At 27.2% G+C, this 24,734-nt stretch overlaps 1 protein-coding gene across 1 annotated transcript; it reads right to left on the minus strand.

Annotated features, from left to right (window-relative positions):
* Positions 1–8,911: 8,911 nt before the first annotated feature.
* LOC136089224 (synaptotagmin-11-like) lies at positions 8,912–24,403 on the minus strand. The gene is made up of 4 exons (XM_065814999.1): positions 24,221–24,403; positions 9,741–10,387; positions 9,466–9,565; positions 8,912–9,367 (listed from the first exon to the last, which is right to left on the minus strand). Exons 1-4 carry the CDS (start codon positions 24,234–24,236, stop codon positions 9,042–9,044), a joined length of 1,089 nt encoding a protein of 362 aa, XP_065671071.1. The 5' UTR covers positions 24,237–24,403; the 3' UTR covers positions 8,912–9,041.
* Positions 24,404–24,734: the final 331 nt, after the last annotated feature.

Raw genomic sequence — 24,734 nt, forward strand, 5'->3', positions numbered from 1 at the left:
ATAATAGGTGAATTGATTTCTTGTTTATTTTTGAGTGTTGGTTTTAAAAAGTTATTATAAACTTTTTGTATAAATTTTAAATACAATTAATTATAATTTTTTGTAAAATAAAAAAAATTTCATTAATTGTATCATTGTTAGGGGTGCGCAGGGCTAGCAACACTGCAGTTTAAAGGATTTTTTATTTCTTCATCAAATATTTTAAAATTATATAACTATAATAATAACACGCTTTAAATTGTAAAAAACGGGTAGTGATTTAAAAAAATTGCATGAGTGTTTTTCCGATGTAAAAGTTTTTTTGTATGCAATTGTAAACTCAGCAAAAGATCACCGAACAAAAGGCCAATTTAAACAAAATATTTTTAAAAAAATATTTAATACAATACAAAAATGATAATTATATTATTTTGTGTGTTAATTATTTAAAAGTTATATTTTTAGCAATGTCACAATCAATTAAAAGAAAAAAATCAGGTAGAGAATTCAAGCATGCCAAAGAGCAAAAGATTATGAAGGAAGAAGCCAAACCACTAACTAAAATTACAAATTTCTTTGAAATACTTAGATCTACTCCAAACACTTTTGACATAACACAACTAGCTGAAAGCGATGATAATGTAGCATAAAAATCTGGCATTGATTATGATACAGCTCAACAATCTGACATTGATGGTTATACAGCTCAACAATCTGACATTGATGGTGATAAAGCTCAACAATCTGACATTGATGGTGATACAGCTCAACAATCTGACATTGATGGTGATACAGCTCATCAATCTGACATTGGTATTAATGTAGCTGAATAATCTAGCAATGATTATTATGCAGCACAACAAGTTGATACTTGTGCTCATCATTATTATGATATTGGAATGTTAGACCATGAAACACTGCCATTGTTACCCAATGCTGAAAAACTTAATTTGTATGAAAAGCATCACCGACCTGTGTCAACTCCACTTTCGTTATCAGGTGATGGAAAAAAGCAACGTTTCCCCTGTAAACTACTTGATAAATATCTATACTTGACGTACAGTTAGAAACAAAATGGTTTATACTGTGGTGCTTGTATTTTATTTTTGCCAGCTTGTAGTAAGGAAGGTAAAGGGTAATTTGTTTTGACTCCAGCAGACGGCTGGAGAAATTTAGCAAAACATCTTCCCAAACATATTTTAAACAAATACCATTTGTATGCGTTGGAGTATTAATGATGCAAAGATCATGGGCAACAATCCTAATACACAAATACGCATAAAGCTTGATACAACATTGGAAGAAAGAATTTGCCTTAACAAACACATCCTTGAAGTTTGTATTAGTAAAGCAGTTCTTTTTTAGGGGAAAGAAGTCCGGCATTCCGTGGATCTAACGAAAAGATATCTAGTACTAATACAAGTGTCAATCAAGGAAACTTTATTGTATTGCTTCAGCCTCTTGCAAAACATAATTCAGAATATCTACAGCATCTCAAATCACCAAGACTAAAGAATGCTTTATCTGATACTCCATCTGATACTCCAAATGAGGTTTGCAAGCGTAAAATTCTGATTCCTTATTTGGATTACATTACATCGGACCTCCAATTAATGTTTAGTGAACAATCTTGTCAAGCTATTAAACTATTGTTGTGTTTGAAAATGCATCTCAAGCTTCACTATGTGACATAATCGAAAGTCTTAAAGATGCTATCAAAATCTATAGTAACGATCTACCTCTGCCATAGTTGCTTGAGGAAGAAGTTATTCGCTGGAAGAACCTTTGTGATAAAATGAAAGACCCAAAACCAAAAAATTTAAAAGCTTCATTGTAGAAATACGATAAGCAAGCTCTTCCAAATGTACATACACACTTATGCATTGGCTGTACACTTCCAAGAACGTCTCGTAAATGCGAAAGATGTGCATCTGCGCTTCGCAGATTGTCAAATTATATCAGAGCATCCATGGAAGACAAGCGGTTAGGAGCACTTACAGTAATGCATGTGCATCATGATAAGGTCAAAGCATTAGACAAAACAGAAAATGCAAAGTTATTTATTAAACTACATTCAAGAAGAATGGAGCTGTCATCTTTAATTATATAAGACCAATTTTTACTGCAATATTTTATTGTATCTTACTTAATTTAGTTTTCTAATTATTTTTCTTATGCATTTTAAAATTATATCATTCTCTCCATTTTGAATTATTGTATGCAATTTGTGTGCTCATTTGGCGTCTTTAAAAAAAGTGCTTGCCCCTTCAAGATATTCTGGCAACAGGTTTGTTAAGTGTATGTTATCTTTTAGAAAATCAATGTTTTTTTTAATAATATTTATATAATTTATAATGTTTTAATTTACTTGGGCAAGCTTTTTGCTTAAATTATAATCACATTTAACTTGGATACTATTGCTTGATGACATAAAAAAATGTTTATAGATCCCAAAAATGCCTCGAATTAGATTAATTGAAAATAGTAAGCATTATTAATATCGGCTAAAAGTCAATGAATTGAATTAGTTAAAAAAACAAAAAACTAAATATCAGAAAAATACTGAAAATTTAACAATTTAAAAAATAAAAAACTTCTTACCTTGGACATATAATGCAAAAAGAGATCAAAATATATATTATGTTCTCGACTAACTAAGATCAATAGGTATTTGAGCTTTTCCAATAACTTTGTTTTGAAATTTCTTTGTCTTGTCATATTTTATTAACTTTGTTCGTAGAGTATATGTATTTAATTGTGTTACATTTAAATGGCAAAAAAAAAAATATTTTTTTTAAGTTGAACTTGTATCTGCTGTACTTGCGTTTTTTGTGACATTATAATTAGAAGAACAAAAATTTGCTTTTCATTATTCAAAATACATTATTTTTTTTTTATTGTTATTATTTTAGTTTTTTTTTTTCTTTTCAACAAATGTGTTTGGTTGTTATTGCGATTGAAAAAAATTCTTTTTTTAAATCATGAAGATACATACTGTAACATTCTTTACCACCCGAGTTGAAAATGCTCGACCCTGATTGATCACTATCGCTCCGTAATCTATATGTCGCAATTTTTTCATTATCATTGTCGTGTGAATTATTTTTACATAGAGAATTATAACTATTAACAGAAACTTTTAAATGTTAACGAAGATCTAAGTTGCGTACTAAAATAACCATGAATTAAAAAATCTTTATTTTTTTAAAGAAAGCCAACAGAATAATTTGTAAAAAAGCTTTTATTTAAGGGAGTTACCCAAAAAATTTTTATTTTTATAATTTTGACATTTAGGTGCCCCAAGAAGGCCTAACGGTCTTGTCACAGAGCCCCGCGAAAGTACATTTAACTAGGAAGTTCACGCCTCCTTCCTTACCGTAATGCAAAAATATGTGCAGAGCTCGTTTTGAACCTGGATCTTCTGCAAAGGAGAACCAGGTTCAAAACGAGCTCTGCACATATTTTTGCCTACTCTATTTTGAGTATTCTTGTTTTCTTTTTTTTTTATAAAATTATGTGCTTTTTCTGCTTTCTTAAAAATTAATTTCATTGAGACTCAATGATTGAGTATAGTGAATTTCAATGATTGAGTATATGGATGGTTTGGCTAGGAAAATATTTTAAAAATATTTTTTTTGCCAATTAATTTTGTCATTTAACAGTTAAAAGGAGGTGAAGTTATAAAATATTTTATATTATTTTTTTTTTTTTATAATTCACCTCCGCAAGGCCGATAGGGCCACTACAGATGAGGAAGCTACTTGTGGTTATAATCCTTTTTCAACTCTTTAACTCCGAAACACGAACCTTGACGATTAAGGCCGCTGCACGAAGAAACAAGTTGAGCGCGGTACCACCAGGGACGTGGTGGGAATCGAACTCAGAACCTCTTGCTTATGAAGCGAGCGCTCTACCACCACACCACTACCGCATTTTTACATAATTACAGGTATTAACATATTATAAACCTTTCAACATAGCTTTAAACTAAATAAAAATCCATTTATCATACTAATTTTTGACTTGATTAGTCAAAAGTTTTGTCTCTACTATTCTTTAAGACAAAACATTATTTGTATAAATATTAAAAAGTGGAATGTTAAAGTTACGGCTTTATATGAAAAATGAAAAGTCAATGATACATGGAATATATATAAAAAATTGCCAGAAAATTTCAAATTTTTTTTCTATTTAACCTTGAGTTATCATGCTTTAAAATTTTAAAAGTTAGGTAAAATCATAACATAAAGAAATCAAGTTTTTGTCTGAAAATATTATCAAAAGTAACTAAAAGATATGTTAAAAACTAACCATCAACGTAAAATTTATATTTTTTATACTGATTCAATTAAATTAAAAAGACCTTTTTAACTGCTCTTAATGTTTTTGTTTTCTCAATGATTAGACTGGATTGCTTTTACATTCTTGTAACACGTTGTCGATTTCGTGCAACAAATTTTTCAGCGTGAGCCTTACCGTGTAAGCCAAAATGTCCTAAAACTGAATTAACTCTGCAACTCCTACTATTATAATGCAAAACAAAAAAACCAATACGGAATTAAGTATTACTTGGGAGGCAAATCCACAATACTTGATCCGAATTGAAAAGGTCAATCAATCATGAATATTCTAAAAAATAGTTTCATGGATATTTACAAATAGTAATTCTACTAATCTTAAGTAAACACCAAAAAAATAGATCTTTATATATATATTAATAAACTATAAACTTCTATATATATAACTAGTAAGAATCATAAGAATAGTAATTATAATAATAAAATTATATTTATAGTAATAAACATAAGAACCACAATAATAATAAAAAAACAACAACAACAAAAACAATTATAATAGTAATTATAATAATAATAATAATAATAATAATCAAAATAATAAGTCACTTGTTTTTATAAAAACAGTAGCTAAATATACATATAAGTTACAAACCGTTGACTGATAAAATGTAACAACTAACAACAATAGTGCGTAAAAAACAATAGTGCGTAAAAATTAAATATAAAATAAAGAAAAACAAAAAGCATTAAAAAAATGAGAAAGTTTAATATTGTTCCATGCATGCAAAAACTCAAAAATAAAGATATATAATCATACTTACCAACATGCATATATAAACACATATTTGCACATAAATACACACCCGCGCATGCATACACTCTCATATATGCATTGAAAGAGAAATTATCTGAAATGTTGAACAAGATCGAGGATTATCTGCAACAAGCAAAAGATTTTACAAACAAATCATGGTATAACTGTAAATCCTTAAACTGTTCACAACCGCTTGAAAAATCAAGTTTTTGTTCGTAAACTTGCTCCAAAAAATCTTTTTTTGAGTAAAAAAAATCAAAAGAAAAGATTTGCTTGGGCCAAGCAACATTCAAATTTGACTATTGAACAATTATGAAGAGTTTTATGGTCCGATGAAACAATAATATGTTTGTTTGGTTCTGATGGCATCATACGCAAATGGAGAAAAAATGGTGAACGCCTAAATCCTAAATGTATGAAGTCATCTGTCAAACACGGAGGTAGTATCATTAAGCTTTATTATAACATTTTAATATTATATATACTTCTAACTTATTTTTTCCATCTTATCATAGATCGAATAATGAATTGGGGCTCCTTGCTTGAAGTGGTGTTCGCGAACTCGAATTTGTTGACTGAATAATGACAAAAGAGGTTTCTATTGATATTCTAACACAAAAACTATGATCAAATTCCTCAGTCACCAGACCCAAATCCAATTGAAAATTTATGGAATCTTTTTAAAATTGAAGTTGCTGATCAAAAACCATCCAGTTTGTTGCAATTAAAGGCAATTCTCATTGAGGGTTGGGAAAATTTTAAACCACAATGGCCTAAAAACTTAGTAGATTCAATGCCTAAAAGATGTATTGCAGTCCATAAGGCGCACAAATGACTATTAGTTTTATATTCGCAAAATAATTATTTAAAGGGTGAACTTTATTGACTTATACTTTTTCTAATTTAATTGATAATTTTTGATTTAAGTATAAGGATATCAATTTCTTGTTATAAAAATATTTTTTGATATAAATTCAATATTAAAAAAAATACAGGTCAAAAATCTAAATTCAAGCATATAAAAATGTGTTTTTATTGAAAAATCCTCAGGGGGTGATAAACTTTTTTGACATACTGTACATTTTTTAAAATGTCCAACGAACATAAAACTAAAAAAAAATACATACCGATGCCAACAACGTACTAAAATTATTTATAAAATGTTTTTATAGATTATACTTCAATTGATAACAATTCAAAATTATGCGTAACAGCAAAACATTTTTTGCGTAGTTTGAAATCTAAAGAGTTGTGGGTAAAAATGCACAATCCTCCACCTGTTTTTCAAAATTGTTTATATTATTAAAAGCATTATTATCAAAATTATTCCAAAATAATCGATTAGCTTCCATTTTAAAAATTCAAATTTAAGATAACAAATATAAATAACAAAAATTAACTACTTTTCCTTTTGAATCCACTCACGAACGATTAGTTTATCGTATGATATTACTGAAAATTTGCCAAGCTCTCGTTCCTTTTTCATTGATTTTTTTCATTCCTCCTTTAGATCTAATCTTAATATCTAATCCCAGTCAATTATGAAATTCTAATAAATTTATTATTTGTTCAAAAGCATACTTTTTTTCACAACAAACATTAGAAAACACTAATTGTGAATTTGTTTGTCATTTATAAAGTTAACGGGAAATTTAAGTGACCATTTTTCTTGTGCTTTTTCATTAAATAATGTATATTAGATTTTATCTACGTTTATCGAGAGCTTATTAGCTCTAAACCATTTATTTACTTTTATGCAGGGGCGGATTCAGCATTTTTTAAACTTTGAAATAGATAACTTTGAGACATGGAGCAAACTCCAAACATTTATAAGTTTACACTTACGTCGCATAAAGATGTTTTGCAAAAAACTGCAATGATTGGAGGATGGGAATAAAAATGCCCAAAATTTTTTGCCCCACTTTTCCAAATGTATAAGCGAGTTGATGAAACATTTTTTGTACTATGCTTAATTCGATTTATATCCATTAATAAATTTTAAATTTTATAGTATAATATATCAGTGTTTAAAAATTATGACCATATAAAGTTTGAACCCCCTCAATATTAAGGAGTTATTGAGAGGTAATCCCCAATAAGGGGTTTACCAATTCACTCAATATTCGGATCTCCATATACCTAATTAATATCACCCTTTAAAAATACAAATTTGCATTATTATCTTACTTAAGTGAATTTTTACACTACAGTGGTTATTTATATAACTTTGATATAGGAGAGGGCCAAGGATTGAATACTGTGGAACTCCGAACAAAATTTTTAATGTATTAGAATCCTAATTGACTACATACTGTTTTTGGTCATTAAGATACCTTCTAATCCAACAAAATGTTTTGTTTTTTACACCATATTATGTTATTTTTTGTAAAAGTATAGAGTGACCTATTTTTGACAGATCTTCAAACATTTTAAGTGTAAATAAATATTTTTCGAATACGATGGTTCTTAATTCAATAATTGCATGCTCTTTTAAGGTTTTCTTATAAAAATAAAGTTGTTTTTCAGAATACACATAACTTTTATTATACATAAAGCGTTTAAATCTTTTTAAGAAAACGGTTAATACGGGTATAGGTCTATACCTAGGAAAAAAACGTTTTATAGAATTTCTGTAAACTTTTGGAACATATGGTCTATAGAAATTCTATAGAATTTCTATAGAATCTCTCTTAATTTTTATAGAAATTCCAATAGAACTTTTTTTTCTATTTTTTATTTTATAGAAAAAAAAGTTTTATAGCAATTTCTATAGAAATTATTAGACATTTTATAGAAATTTTATAGCATTTCTATATAATTTAGAAAGGCCATAAGTTCCAAAAGTTTATAGAAATTCTATAGAACTTTTTTTCCTGGGTAAGTAGAGATATTGGAACTAACATTGCCTTTATAGCTACTTTAAATGTATTAAACTATATGCTTTCATTTATTGAAATTTTTAAAATAATTAGAATATAAAGCGAAGATTTGCTGATGTTTTTTTTTTATTTGAAATTACTTTTATATTTATTATTCTAAATATTTGTATATATATAAAGATATTTGTTTGATTTTTCTTTGTAAAAATACGAAAGTATTCTCAGTTTTTTTTACCATGAGATCACTGCTACATAACAATTTATTATTAGAAGAATTTATATAGGCTTTAAATGAATTAATTCAAGGTACGATTTTGGTAGAAAAATTTAGAGCAACCTTAGGTAAGGTAATTTCTCTTTTTAAATTTTCTTCTCAATGTTACTATCAATAATAGTATTATTGAGATAAAGTAATTAACTAGTTTTATTTGAATCTTTTACGTTATTATTTCATTTCATATATTTTTTTATTAATTTAATACTCCTAGTCTTTTTACAATAGACCTTTTTTTTTTTTCATTTTTGATTTTGTTTTCGTTTTTAAAACTCCTATTTATAGAAATGAAGTTTTTATTTCCTCATTTAACATTTTAGAAGAGTTTTGTTCATTTATGGTTTTATAAGTGTTTTCATTTTTGTTTTTATTATTTATAATAGAAACTTTTCACAATAAATATTGAAAAATTTATTTTAGAGCATTACATTCTTCATTATTATCATGAAATTTCTAATTTTCTTCCAATTTTTTTTTTTTATAGTTTTTGCGAAAAGATATTGGTGTTTAATGTTAATGTGTTTTCAATTGACTTTGGATGAGTAGTCAAATTTATTTCAAAGTTATTAATTTGAATGTAGATAGAAAAGTAGCTTCTTATGTCTGTTTTAATTATTCCTGTTCCAAATACCGTTTCTGAAATATTAAAAAAATTTTACGTATTAAATAATTTTTGAAACAATTTTATTTTAATGTCATTTTTTGTTTTTAAACTTGTTATTTTTTTTAAACAAAAATTTACACAATCAAATGAATAACAATTAGTCAATCAGTTAAATGGATAAATAAGGTTATATTTAGATTTTATTTGGATCTAATAGAGTGTGCCATTCTGGATAAGATTGATGAGGAGAATCCTGCACGAGTTGCCAATGTGTTACAGCTGATTTTTGTGGAGAAAGCAAACTAAATATCACATGACCAATTACACGGTCTTTACCCAACATAATTGAATTATTAACTGTAACAACCATTGTGTAAACCGAAAGTGGATTTGAAATGTCTGTACTGATATCAAACTCTAATGATTCATTAAATATAGGATCGCGCAAATTGTACTTTATAGAGGTACTTTTCATTTCAATTCTTTCTTCTCGAAATAACGAAACAGTGACATAAAAATCTAAAAATTAATATTTCACATAAGTATTTAACCTTTTAAAGAAAAAATGTTTTTTGTTTTTTTTTAATATTTATATTATTAATAATGTTTTAATTTACTTGAAAACTTTGGCAAGCTTTTTGCTTGATTGATAATCACATTGAGCTTAGATATTGTGGCTTGGTGACATAAAGTTATGTTTATAGATCCCAATGATGCCTAGAATCAGATCAATTAAAATAAATAAATATTATTAACATCGTGTAAAAGTCAATGAATTGAATTAGTTAAAAAAACAAAAAAATTATAATTATTATAAAAAAAAATTATAAAAAATTATTATAAAATATTAGACAAAGCTAAAAATATAACAGTTAATAAAAAAATAAAGAACCTTGGACTTAAAATGCCAAAATAGATCAAAATATATGTTGGATTTTTCACTCGAACAACTAAGATCAGTAATGGGTATTTGTGCTTCTCCAATAACTTCGTTTTGAAACTTCTTTATCTTGTTATGTTTTATTAATTTTATTTGTAAAGTATATCTATCTAATTGTGTTACATCTATATCGCGAAAAAGAAATTTTTCGTTAAAGTTGAACTCACTGCTATCTTCTACGCGCTTTGAAGTTTGTTTTTGCATTTTTTCTGGCATTATATTCAGAAGAAGAAAAGCATTAAGACAACAGTTCTGCTTTTTATTAAAATACACTACTCGGGAAATCCATCGTTCTAAAGTATTACCACTACTTAGAAATTTAGTTTTCATAGCTATTGTTCCAATTTTTTTTCTTTTCAACAAATGAATTTGGTTGTATGGGCGATTGGAACCAAGTCTTCTTTTATTACCATGAAGAAATATACTGTTAATTTCAAATACACCCTTGTCAGAAACGCTTGACGCTGATAGATCACTATCGCTTAGTAAACTATCGGTCGAAATGGATGCCCCATCATTGTCGTATGAATCATATTCGAACTGCGAATTATTATCTTCACTAGAAACTTCTGAATGTGAACGAAGATTGGATTTGCGTACTAAAATAACAATAAATTCAAAAACCTGTTGTTGAAGAATGTAAATGTTAACAGTGAAAAACTGGCAAAAGGTTTTTTAACTTTTTTTCTGAAAAGACACTTATTTAACTTTTTATCTACTAGTTTTACCGAAGTCGTTAGTAAGTTTTCTTGTTTCTAACAGATGGAGCAAGCATTACAAGAAAAAAAGTTAGTTTTTTCAAAGAAACCGAAACATTTTTAACTTTTAAGAGGCGCTTCAGCTTAAATAATAGCTTTTTATTTTTAGTTTTGGATAAAGAAATTTTCAAAATTTAAATACCAAACAAAAAACTAAAATAGTTTTAGTAAATGAAATAGAGTCTTAACATTTCAAAATAATATTTTTTGAAAAACTATTTATCTAAAACATTTTTTTTATGATCAAAATAAAGTTGTGGGATTAGGTTTGTATAAAAGCAGTTTAATAGAAAATCTGTTTGAAACAAAAATGTATAATGTATATCTTTTTTGTTAAAATCATTATACATTGCGACAAATTCAGATTTTATTTTATAAGTGGGCAATCTTTCTAATAAGATTTTACCTCGTTTTCCTTGATTTTTTAAAAGCTCGAAATCAAAGTAACTACGAAAACAAAAAGAAATCATAATCTTAAATGTTGTTTGGGTTAATTAAAAAGGTTGATATGTTTTAGCTAAATATCCAAATAATTTTAAAATAAATGATTGTTTATTGGTTGCTAGGAGATAAATAAAAACTAAAAAATGTACTTGAAGTGTAAATGCATTGTAAGAATTACTTCCTTAGAAAAGAGGAATAATAATTTGCTTTTTATAATCTTCTATCTAAAGTATTATCGCCCATCTATGTATTATCTTCCATCTAAAGATTATTTAAAAAATGATCCTGCTGCATAAAACAAAGTAGAGAAATCGTTATTAATTGCTCACAGTTACTTCGCAGTTGTTTTTAGTTAGTAATAGCAATTTTTACTATTAGTTTTTGAATATATTATTAACGTGAAAATGAAACGTAATGAAAAATTAAGTTCCGGGCTAGAAGAACCTAGAAATGTCTTTTTGCCTAGCAAAGCGTATTTAAAGTATTAAATTAAAATTATTGCATCATAAAATATAAACGTTTTCAACAATAATTAACAATACGTAACAAAAATTTGCAATGATTAAAAAAAGATGAAATTTATAAAAATGTAATGACAAAAGTTTACTAAAATATTTATAAAAATTCTTTTTATCAGTTTTTACTGTTAAAAAAACATATAATTAAAATATGAAAATATCAAAAATACTACTAAAAAAAAAAAAAAGATTTTGAAAATTTAAATTTGAAACTTAAAATTTAAGTATTTTTAAGGAAACCTGAATGAGCTAAATTAAAACACCATAATTTCATCCTTTTGATTTTTGAAGTATTAAACTATGATTGATCTATTTCGGTCTTAGATGTAAACATTTTAAAATAAAAGAAGTAAAAATAGATTTTCTCTCTAAGAGTACTTTGTTTCTCTCTTAGAGTACTTAGAGTACTTGTACTTTCTCTCTTTCTCTTAGAGCACTACTTTCCGTCTGATGCCAATAATATCAATTTAAAATAAGAATTGACTTCATCATTTCTGAAAAATACTGTTCCTGCTAACTGCATTTAACGTAACAGCTTTTGATTTCGTCGTTGTTGTATTGTATTTCGTATTTTTTTAAACTTTCTTGTACACTTCTTTTTTTATTATTGCGGGGTACTCTGTTAGAGTCCTATTTATTTTTTTGACCTCGTGTTCCTTAAAACTTGTTTTAATGTTCTAATACACTTAAACCAATAAATCAATGATGGATTGAATTATGAAGCATGCAGCAAAAAAATGCTCAGCCATTTTTTTAGCTATTTAAAAAGATTTAAAGAGTTTTAATGACTCAACATAATAATGTATATGAATTAAAAAATCTATTCAATAGGTTTTATGAAACATTTTTAACTGATATTTGTAGAATATTTTTTAACAAATGTTTTTTTTTTTTCTTTTGATAACTCCCTAAATATTGAGAGTAAACTTTGAAGTTTAAAATTATTTTTCAGCTTAACTGTTTCTTGTCGAAAAATAATCGAAATACAAATAGTTTTCATCATAAAATATATTATTTTCGATTAATTAGTAAGTCAAATTTTGTCTTTTGTGTATTTCATATACGTAGAAAATGATGGTGATATTTGTTTTTCGTAAAAGTATTCAGAAATTATATAATTTAATCATTAGACATAGGTAGTAAAAAAATGTTGTGACACTAAATTTGAACAATTTTTATTAGAATTTTTTAATTGGAACTTTTTAAAAAAATTAAATCCTACTTCACTTTTTTTTAATAACTGGTATTCATTAAAAGTAACACAGGGTATTTACATGCAGTTTTAAAGTATAACCGGAAATTGGAACATAATTATATTTGAAAGATTTAGTAGAAGCTTGATTTTGCTGCTGGCAAATATAATTATTTATATATTTTATATATTTTTATTTATATATTATTCTGTGTCCTAATTTACTATAATATATAATATTAATAGTATGGAAAAGAAAAAATTGATGCTGGAAAAAAACGTAAGACAGGTAGGACAAGAATTTTTAAAAGCAATATTTTAATGGCAAAAGTAGAGCTCTCTTTTGGAAGAATCCAACGTTGACAAGTTATTTAAATACTTCAGCTTCATCAAAAAAACTGACCTTAGTAAATCAACAAACAACAACTGGTACCCTAAAAAGTCTCTACGGTCTTATCACAGAGCACCGCGGAAGAGCATTTTAAAGAAAGTTCACGCCTCCTTCCTTATTTATCTTACAAAACTTGTCTAGCATTAAACAACAGATCTCTAGTTTCTGAGGTAAGTGCGCTAACCATTAGGCTGCTGCTTCTACTTCAATAAAACTAACTTCATTATCTAATAATGATTGAATTTTCCACAGTGTTAAATCATGTCGAAAAGCCTTGTTTTAAAAAATATCATAAACAAAAATTTTTTGTGCCCTCAATGTCAATCAAGGGGTATTAAACTTTCTACAGATGCGTCGAGAAAGAAAAGACTCTGTTTTATTGGAGTTTACATGTATAGCCTCCATTTGCTCATGGAATAAAAAGTTTTACTCTAGCAAAGAAATCAATGATGAATCTGGTGGACAATATCAATTGAATGTTAATATGAGATCCATTATTGCCACGACAGAAATAAGAAAGAGTCATGGTGCTTTAACAACCTTTTTTGAATTTATGAATTTACCCCCACCAATCCACAAAAAAATATTCCATGATATTTAAAGAAACATATTATTTGTTTACAAGCAAGTTTCTCTAAACTTTGTGAATAAAACAGCTACTGAAATTAAACAATATCTTGAAAACAAGACAGATATTACAGTTTCACGTGATGGTACCTGGCAAAAATGAGGATTTTCTTCTTTGAATAATGTCGTAATTATAATTTCGAGTGATACTGGAAAATGTATTGATTACCGCATCAAATCTAAAGTATGTCACCAACGTGATCAATTGGAAACAAAAAAAAGGCACTAATGAATACAATGAGTTTCTTAGTATGCACAAGTGTAGCATTAACCATAATGGCCCAGCAGCTGCAATGGATGCAGTTGGAGTTATTGAATATTTTATATCATCAGAGTCAGGCAGAAACTTACGTTATGCTTATTATATCAATGACGGTGACTCAAAATCTTTTCTAGAAGTTGATAAAAGTTGTTCCATTCAAAAATCTTGTAGTTCAAAAGTTAGAAAATGTTGGACACATACAAAAAAGTGTTGGTAACAGACTTCGGAAATTTAAAGCCACCTACTAACTAAAATTGTCTGATGGAAAACCACATGGGAAAAAAAATCATCCTAACGAAAAAGAAATTATTAATCTTCAAAACTATTTAAGAATTGCATTACGTCAATGTAATGGTGGAACAGTTTACCAGTTAAAAAAGCGATTGCTGCTCAGATGCACTTACATTAAGTAATAGCCACCTAGTGTGTTCAAGAACCGCAGACAGTTGGTGTAAATACTAAGCTGAAAAAATAGATGGTACAGCTATGTATAAAGAAAAACAAGGAATACCTATTTCTGTAAGAGATATATTATGCAATAATGAATTATTAAATGAAACTACTCGGAAAATATGTCCAAAGGATATTTTTATTGGTCGAGAGACTTTAGAAATCGGTGTCTCATCTACAATCATAAATTTTAATGAGGGATTAAATGGAGTGTTTAATGTATTTGACATACTAAATATGTATAATGGAAAATTTACACAAGAGTTTTACTCAAATAAAAATTGTGCATAAGTCGCTTATATAAATCACAAGTATATTTCAAAAGTCAAGCTTAAACGAAAAAAAAGAGTCCAGCGTAAAGGTTTTGCATATTTTTTAAAGCGGTTTTTATTCTTTTATGTCATAAAAAAAATATAGCCATTATAGATTTAAAACAATCTGTTTTAAAAATAAAGCCAATATAGATTTAAAACAATCTGTTTTGCAAAAAAAAGGCTTTGTTAATGCAATTTTTGAATAATTGGTTTAAGTTAGACTAAAACAAATAATTTTCCTTTTTCTTTTCTATTTTTCTCAAAATATGGTTATTAGAAATGGTGCCGTCAATATCTTTTTTCAAAAAAATGCTATGGATCTGAAACTTAGAGCACTGACTTTATTATGCTACTCTCTAACCACTGTGGCCGTGATGCAGTGGTTGGAGCGCTTGCCTTAGAAGCAGGAGATCCAGGTTGGAAACAAACTCTGGACATTTATTTGCGTCACGGTAAGGAAGGAGGCGTGAACTTCCTAGTCAAATGCACTTCCGCGGTGCTCTGTGACAAAACCGTTAGGTCTTCTTGGGGCAATTAAATAACGAAATAAATATATATATATATATATCTATCTATCTATATTCATCTCTCTCTCTCTCTCTCTCACTCTCTCTCTCTCTCTCTCTCTCTCTCTCTCTCTCTCTCTCTCTCTATATATATATATATATATATATATATATATTGATATATATGTATATATCAAAATTTATATATATATATATACATATATATATATATAAATGTATATATATATATATATATATATATATATATATATATATATATATATATATATATATATATATATGTATATATGTATATATGTACATATATATATATATATATATATATATATATATATATATATATATATATATATATATATATATATATATATATATATATATATATATATATATATATATATATATGTATATATATATATATATATATATATATATATATATATATACATATATATATATAGATATATGAATATAGATAGATAGATAATCTATTCGCTTAATTAACATATTTATTTTCACTTTTTCGGTTCTTTAATAAATTAGGCTCAAAATCTGTGTTTGGGTCAAATTTTTGCTGCCATTTTGAATTATCTTTAAAATAAAGACTTTTCAAAAATTTTTTTCTTTTAATTCAGCCAGTTCAACCTTCTTATATATTATTTTCTTGAATCACGCAACATAACAATGCTGTTTAAAAGAAAAAAATCGGATATTGTGCTCATAATGTACTTCAAAGCTTTAGTTTTAGCCATAAAACAGGCTTTTCAAAGCGCATTAGTTTATGGTTAGCTTTTAAATTAACCTTTCAATTGAAAATGTGACACTGCAATGTCTTATTTTCATGTGTTACATGTTTTACATTATTATTCACGTGAAACACAAAAAACAACCTTGTAATAATGTATAGTCTAAAAAGGATATTTAGTAAATATTAAAAATATAAAATGTATATAGTATATATTTTTTAAAGTACAAGAAATGTATATATTTAAGAAAAGTCTATGTTTTTAATACTATTAAAAACATAAATTAGATACATTTCATATACTTAATATTACATTATAATATATAGATATATATTTCATATACTTACTAAATAACTTACTAAATACACACTTCATGATAACTTCAATGATAACTATTTTAAATATGAATAAATATTAAACATTTTTTTTTAATTTTTCAGCATATTCACTTTTAATAAGGGAACAAGGAGCCACTTTTAGAGTTGGAAGTTACTGGAAGAGAAGAGATAAAGTTTATAAAGCAAAAAAACGTTTAACAAACAACTTAAAAAATTGCAACCATATATTAACCAGGAAAACATGAAAAAGGTGGTAAATTGAAAGATCTGATGTTCGAGGAAAAAACTAGACGAATAAGAATTTTTAAAGCCATTGGAAAATTAGCATCTGCTAAGGTTACATCTCTTTATTGCGCTCGCCACTTTCTTACTTCAGATTTATTTCCTTATCTATATCAATCTCAAACCCGCCGTTGTAAAGAATTCTGTTGCCATATTTGGAGCAGATCTTTAAATGATTTCCTTTTTCTTTTAGTTAAATTACAATAACGCATTGAAAGCATAGTTCGATCTGCAATTGCAGCTTACCTTTAACCATTGTCACATTGTCGTAATGTTTCTTCTGTTTATATTTTCTATAAGTATTATAACGAGCGCTTCTCTAAAGAGCTAGCATCTCTTGTGACATCGACTAAAATTACATCTTGTCAATCAAGAAAGGAACAAATGGTAGTATTATAAATAAACAATGCCACTTTAGATGTGAGACTTTGAAGAAGGTTTTTAGTTTAAATTAAAAAATGTATATGGCCATGTATAGAATCTTGAGAAACCCTTAAGTTACAAAAAACAATAAAGAACGCTGTCCATCAAGGACAACTTTAATACTACAATTGGAAAAAAAATATTCAATATTCTTAAAGATATTACCTGACATATTGTAGGTAGAGAGCATATGGAGAATAACAGCATGCCAACCTTTATCAAAGGCTTTATAAATATTGAGTGCGAGATCCTTTACCTCTTCATATCTATCTAATATACGATAAAACTTACTAGTTATAACCTTTAACAAATTAGCAATAGAACGAGAAGAGCGAAACCCATATTGACTATCAGAAAGAATGTTATTAGATTCAAGATGATAGATTAAGTATTTACTAATCAAAGACTATAAAATTTTGCTTATGATAGGAAGAAGACTAATAGGAGGGTAGTTAGACAAGTCAGATCGTTATCCGGAGTTTTTTAAAATATCGATAACAGATGCCATAGCCTAGCATGCTGAAGAACAAGACTCTAATATAACCATTCTACAAGTTCAAAGGATTTTGTTGAATGGTTTTGAAAGTTTAGGCGACAAGTCTGGAGAACATTTCTGCAAGCCTATATCAGATATGATGTCAGGACCACAAGATGTAGAAAATCTAAGCAGGAAATCGCTTTAGAAACAGAGACTGAGGTAATACAAATGTATAAAAATGGATCAACCTATTTGTTGGCTATATCAGGTAGAATGTGATTAGTGAAATCAAAAAATAAGGTTGATAAAAAGCTCTTAACATAAAAGTCAGCTTTTTCTTCATGTGAGGTAACAAGATCTGAACCATGCCAGAGGGGATGAATAACAGATTTTCTCTTATTGTTGACACTGTTAAAGAATTTCCCGATGTCTCTGGAGCCTAACTTTTGAGATGAAATACGAGATTTTATGACCAGAGATTAGCGGGCTTTGGTATAAGATAAAAAGTTATTTACAATGGTTTCTTGCAATTGTAAACAGAAGTCTGTTTTCTAAAGAATTATTTTGACAATAAATATGGAAGCAATGTTTACGAATGGATATTGCAGCAGCCTAATGAGATAAAAACCATGGAGAAAAGTGAAGCTTGACTTAGAATCGTTGAGTAGGGATAAATGATTCCATGCCAGCCCTCATCCAAGAAGTTACATAAGAAGCACATTTGTCAGCAGGAAGACAAAAGATTTCTACCCAAGGGCCAGCACTTGAAAAGTCATAGAAAGAGTCCGAGTTAGCTTTAAGGTGGTTCAAAGAGGTGCAATGGTGGGGAGATTCTGATGATAAAAAAGAATGAGATAATTATTTAAGAGAAATCAAGCCGTGATCAAAGGCACCTAAGGGTGAATGAGAAGAAACGAAGCACTAAATATTATTAGAAAAAACACATTAGTTGATCAGAGAAGTTAACTCATTCAGGTTGTCTGGAATACGAGTTTGAAAGTTAGATATTTATTTTAGAGATTGAGAAAGCAAAAGTTTGTGGGCTTTAACACCTGCATAGTCACTGACTCTAGAACCAAGCTATTTAGTGTGATGAGCATTAAAGTTACGAAAAACAACCACATTGCTGAAGGATAAACAGAAAAGGATTAGATTCGAAGGAGACAGATATAGAACAATTTGAAAAATAGTAGTTGAAGTGGTGCTAAATAAAAGCACATAAAAGAAAAGTCGGTGGAAAAAAATGAAGAAAGGATGGCTATCTTCCTTTATTTTGTAAAGATTCCTTGTCTTTACGAAATAAAGGAAGTTAGCCTTCAACACTAAGATCACAAGATGAAAGAGCCAAAGTTTAATTAATTTTTATTGACATTTCTATCAGCATTTGTAAATCGACGTCATTCAATGTTAATTTATTGACGTTGAATCAAAGTTGATAATTCAACGGTGATTTTTTGTTTCCAAATCAACGTTTTTATCAACGTTCTTAAATCCGAGATTTTAATGTTGAATCAACTTTGAAATGATTTCTGTGAAAACAAGATGGGTAGCTGCTCGCAGCTATAACATTTATGTTATGGTAAACAAATCCAAGCAAGCTCATAACGTTATTCAAACATTGCGAGTTGGATGACATGGGGTTGAAACGCAAGTTCAACGTTAAAAACAAAAACGTTGAAAATTTCAACATTAATTGAACGTTTATTTTAAACTATTTTTTTTTTAATTAAAAATGATATTGAAAAAATACTAATATTTTTTTAAGTAAAAAAATGATCCTGCGTAGTTGTTTAATCGAGTCTCGCTTTCTCCTTTAGCTTGGAGCCTTGCATTAATTTTATCAGTAGCTTCAGCCCTTTTAAGATTTAAATCAGTTGTTGCTTTTTGAAATTTTTTAACAGCCTCATCATGTCTTTTGGCTTCTTCAACCATTTTTACAATTTTATTTCCTCCTAGAGACTGGGCTACTAGCCCAGACCTTGTGACTGCCACTGCGTTAGCAACAGCTCCAAAGATAACCATTTCTATACCAGCCATTTTAAATATAACTATAAAAGCATTGTTTAATTTATTGTTTCATCATAGTTAGAGATATCCATTCATATTGTAATAGTTTTTGTCTAGCAACTTCTCCGAAAATGAGAAAGACATAGAATTTTCCACTCTCACACATTTGATATTGAGCATTAGCAATACCACAAGCGTTTAAAAACGTCAACGCTTTTGAGCCACTTTTCTGTTACAGTAAAGTTAATACAGAACTGTCAGACAAATTCAAAAGTGTTTCTTTTTACATTTTTAACAAACTCCATTGCTTAATAAATGTTTGGTGTAGAAGGAGGTTTCGGGATTGAGTTTTGCATTTTGAGAATAGTCTCACTTATATATATTATATATATTTATGCGGTAGTGGTGTAGTGGTAAAGCGCTCGCTTCATAAGCGAGAGGTTCCGAGTTTGATCCCCACCACGTCCTTGGTAGTACCGCGCTCAACTTGTTTCTCCGCGCAGCGGCCTTGTTCGTCGAGGTTCGTATTTCGGAGTTATAGAGTTGAGAAAGGGTTATAATCACTATTAAGTAGCCTCCTCATCTGTAGTGGCCTTTTTGGCCTTGAGGAGGTGAATAACAAAAAAATAAAAAATATATATATATAAAAAATATTTATCTTTAATAGATGGAAAATCATATTGAAGGGCTTTTTAGTATTGTGGGGGCAACAAACTCAGGAAAAAAAAAAGGTTGTGCTCCACCTACTTGATTGGCAACCAGGCGTTTTGATATTTTTTTATATGCTCAAATAACAGATACAACGAGACATACAAAAATAATGAAAAAATTGTTCACAATCAAAGGTTTCACTTTAAACCGTTGTGTTTTAGAGCTTATTAGCTAAGTTATGGAAGGAAACAAATGCATTTTTATTGTTGACTATTTTTTTTGTGAAAATGACAGGAATTCACGAAGATCTCACAATATCAGGCCGCCACATACAGCATTGAATGTGACTTTAGGCTCATAGGTATACAGAGATACCTCGAATTGTCCGAGACCAGCTCAACTGTATTGGTATATAACCGCTAAAAGATCGGTCAAGCTTTAGAATGATTATAGAAGAAAATGGTCAATTATAAGTGATACCCAAATAGAACGATATAAAAAACATTTTTATTCTGAACCTTACGCCGCTGCCTTAATACACCTGCATTCTAACGCACATGAGCGAGTTGACCTACTATGATTTTGACAATAGTTAACTTTTTCAGTTTTATTAGACATTATTACGTTATACAGTATCGGACAAAACGAGTGCAACCAAATAATGCTAATTTAGTATCTTCATATAAAAGTGCTGCATTTTTTCAATTTAGAGAAATAACTATGTAACTGTTTAGAGACAAAGTTCTTCAAGTTTTATTCATCACAAAGTTCATTATTTGTACACGAAAATTAATAAATTAATCAAAAGTATTAAAAAAAGTTGATTTCCTTCTGGACAAAACAAGTGCAACTCGACAAAATGTTGACCAAGCTGTATTTCGCTATCAAAATTTCGTGATGAATCCTTTGTTGTTGATCACAGCATTGCATCTTCGAGGCATAGATTCAATAAGTGATCAATGAAACTTTGTGGAATCGCTGCCAAGGCCTTATGGATTTGTTCAAACAGTTGATCCTTATTACGAACACCTTCACGATTAACTCTGCGGTTGGCGATCTCCCACAGGTTCTCGACAGGATTGAGATCTGGAGATTGAGACGGCTAATCCATCACCAATAGGTGGTTGTCTTGAAACCACTCCTTGACAACTTTTGCAGTGTGTTTTCGGATTGTTGTCTTGTTGAAAAACCCATTTTATTGGCATATTCCATTCAGCATGAGGTAACATTCAGCACGTCGGCTAATTGTTCGGTCCGATACAGGCAGCTCTAAATGCTTTTGTATCTTGACTGATGATATCCAGGGATCCTTCTTGACGTATCTGACGATCATAGAATCCGCTCTAGAAGTGGTGGAACGTGGTCTTCCACCTTTGTTATCTGCTGCCAACTTCCCCGTAGAACGATATTTGGAACATAGTCTTAATACGGTCCATTTTTTCACACAATATATATCACAAATACTTTTTTGTGACATTCCACTTACGTAATCGCCAATAGTTTTCTTTCTTAGTTCCAATCCAAGACTGTCGGGAGCCATTTTTGCACTTGAAGTCATAAAAATAATAAAAATAAATAATCACGCTTCTCAAGGCTTACCGTGCTACATTTACCCTGTGATGATACATTAATGCTCCGTGGAACACAACGTCTTGGTTGGATGTGGACTGTATTGATGTAATGAAACACTTGTTGTATTTCACTTCTTGTATTGATGTTCATCGATAAAACACTTTGATAAAACTCACTTCGATAAACTGTCTTGATAATACTGACTGATGTCGATTTACATGTTTCTTATATAGTAAAATGAACTTGTGTGAACCTGTTTTGGAAGATTCTAGATGCTTCTTTTCGATGCTTCTGGAAGCTTCTGGATGCGTCTGAATGCTTCTGAATGTTTCTGGATATTTGTGGATGCTACTGGATGCTTCCAGATGCTTCTTCTGGAAACTTTTGGAAGCTTCTGCATTCTTCTGGAAATTTTTGTAAACTTCTGGATACTTCCTTTAATTATTAAAAAACTTTCGTGACGTTGACACGGACCAGACTTAAGAAATTGAAACAAACCAAAAAAGTTGCACTTGTTTTGTCCGCTGCAAAATGGCACTTGTCAACGAAATTCTGCCTGTGTGCTGTCACCTGTCAGCTGATTGCTCATGTCATGGCATGCTATGACTCCAGACTCCTGAACTGTTTGCTGTGGTAGTATAGTTCGTTTCGTTTTTAAGACATGTAATATTAGGAACACTTTTTAGCATTGTTCGATGTTGGTTGCAAATGTTTTGTCCAATATTGTACATATATATAAATATATATATATATATATATATATATATATATATATATATATATATATATATATATATATATATATATATATATATATATATATATATATATATATATATATATATATATATATATATATATATATATATATATATATATATATTGTATTTACATATATATATATATATATATATATATATATATATATATATATATATATATATATATATATATATATATATATATATATATATATATATATATATATATATATATATATATATATATATATATATATATAAATTCATATATAAATATATATACATATATATATATATATATATATATATATATATATATATATATATATATATATATATATATATATATATATATATATATATATATATATATATATATATATATATATATGTGTGTATATATATATATTTATATATATATATATATATAAATTCATATATAAATATATATATATATATATATAAATATATATTTAAATACAATATATATATATATATATATATATATATATATATATATATATATATATATATATATATATATATATATATATATATATATATATATATAAATATATATATATATATAAATTCATATATATATATATATATATATATATATATATATATATATATATATATATATATATATATTGTATTTACATATATATATATATATATATATATATATATATATATATATATATATATATATATATATATATATATTGTATTTACATATATATATATATATATATATATATATATATATATATATATATATATATATATATATATATATATATATATATATATATATATATATATATATATATATATATATATATATATATATATATATAAATTCATATATAAATATATATACATATATATATATATATATATATATATATATATATATATATATATATATATATATATATATATATATATATATATATATATATATATATATATGTGTGTATATATATATATATTTATATATATATATATATATAAATTCATATATAAATATATATATATATATATATAAATATATATTTAAATACAATATATATATATATATATATATATATATATATATATATATATATATATATATATATATATATATATATATATATATATATATATATATAAATTCATATATAAATATATATATATATATAAATATATATTTAAATACAATATATATATATATATATATATATATATATATATATATATATATATATATATATATATATTATGTTTTTTTTATGCACATAAACTTCGTCAATAAACCTGTTTTATGACTTTTACTTTTGGTAAATTTATGTTCTTTGTACCAAAACCTTGTTGTTGTAATTGATGCAGTTCAAGGTTTAATCATTTTTCATCGGATTAGTCACCCCGTGAGTTTGGGTGACTTTAGTCCACTATTTGAACCTCCAAAAATGTATTTTATGTGATTCATTTTCTGTTATAAAACAGATATCATGCACTTTTAAACATTTGAAATTTGAGAAATTAACTGTGGCAGTTTTCATGGAATAAAAATTAAGGTGCAAAATGGGGCAAAACCATAGCAGGTTACGGTAATTCTGTAAGTTCCAAGTAAATTTGATAAAGAAAAGTTAGGCAGAGTAATTAGTAAGTAGTAGATAAAAATATTTATAAAAAAAGAAAACCTTCTGCTGTTATCATTTTTTTAAATCAACCAATAGAATTGAAAAACTCAATGCATCGATGTCTTCATCAACAAAATTTTAAAAACTTATATTAATTGAGCGAAAGATAATTAGAAGAATGTCTTCATATTTTCACCAAGTACATATTTGTACGTTGACTACAAGAGACGACCAATTGTTGTCTTAACTAAATTTTATTAAAATATATTAATATACATATGTATATAAAACGAATGAGTAAAGCTATTTATTAAAATTAAGTTTTACTTTTATAAATTTTATAAATTATTAACTTGAAAAAAAAAATGCTGCTAAGCGCAACTGTTGCTTGAAATGTTATCTTGAAATAAGTAAACAGTGAAATTGATCCCAACGTCTTTAATAAATAAAACCTTATTTACTTATTTTGCAATATAATGCCTGGTTTTCACAAAGGAAATATTTTTTAATTTATGATTTTATCAACGAATTCAAATGTAAACATGCACTTAACTTATTGCTAAAAGTAAAATAT

Source organism: Hydra vulgaris, chromosome 13 (genome assembly GCF_038396675.1).
Source record: "Hydra vulgaris chromosome 13, alternate assembly HydraT2T_AEP".
Taxonomy (NCBI): Eukaryota; Metazoa; Cnidaria; class Hydrozoa; order Anthoathecata; family Hydridae; genus Hydra; species Hydra vulgaris.

Coding starts and splice junctions, on each gene's coding strand:
- LOC136089224 (XM_065814999.1), bottom strand. Junction 9,566..9,740: donor TTTGGCATTTTAAGTCCAAG/GTTCTTTATTTT, acceptor ATCTGATTCTAG/GCATCATTGGGATCTATAAA. Junction 9,368..9,465: donor AAGCTTGCCAAAGTTTTCAA/GTAAATTAAAAC, acceptor ATTAATTTTTAG/ATTTTTATGTCACTGTTTCG.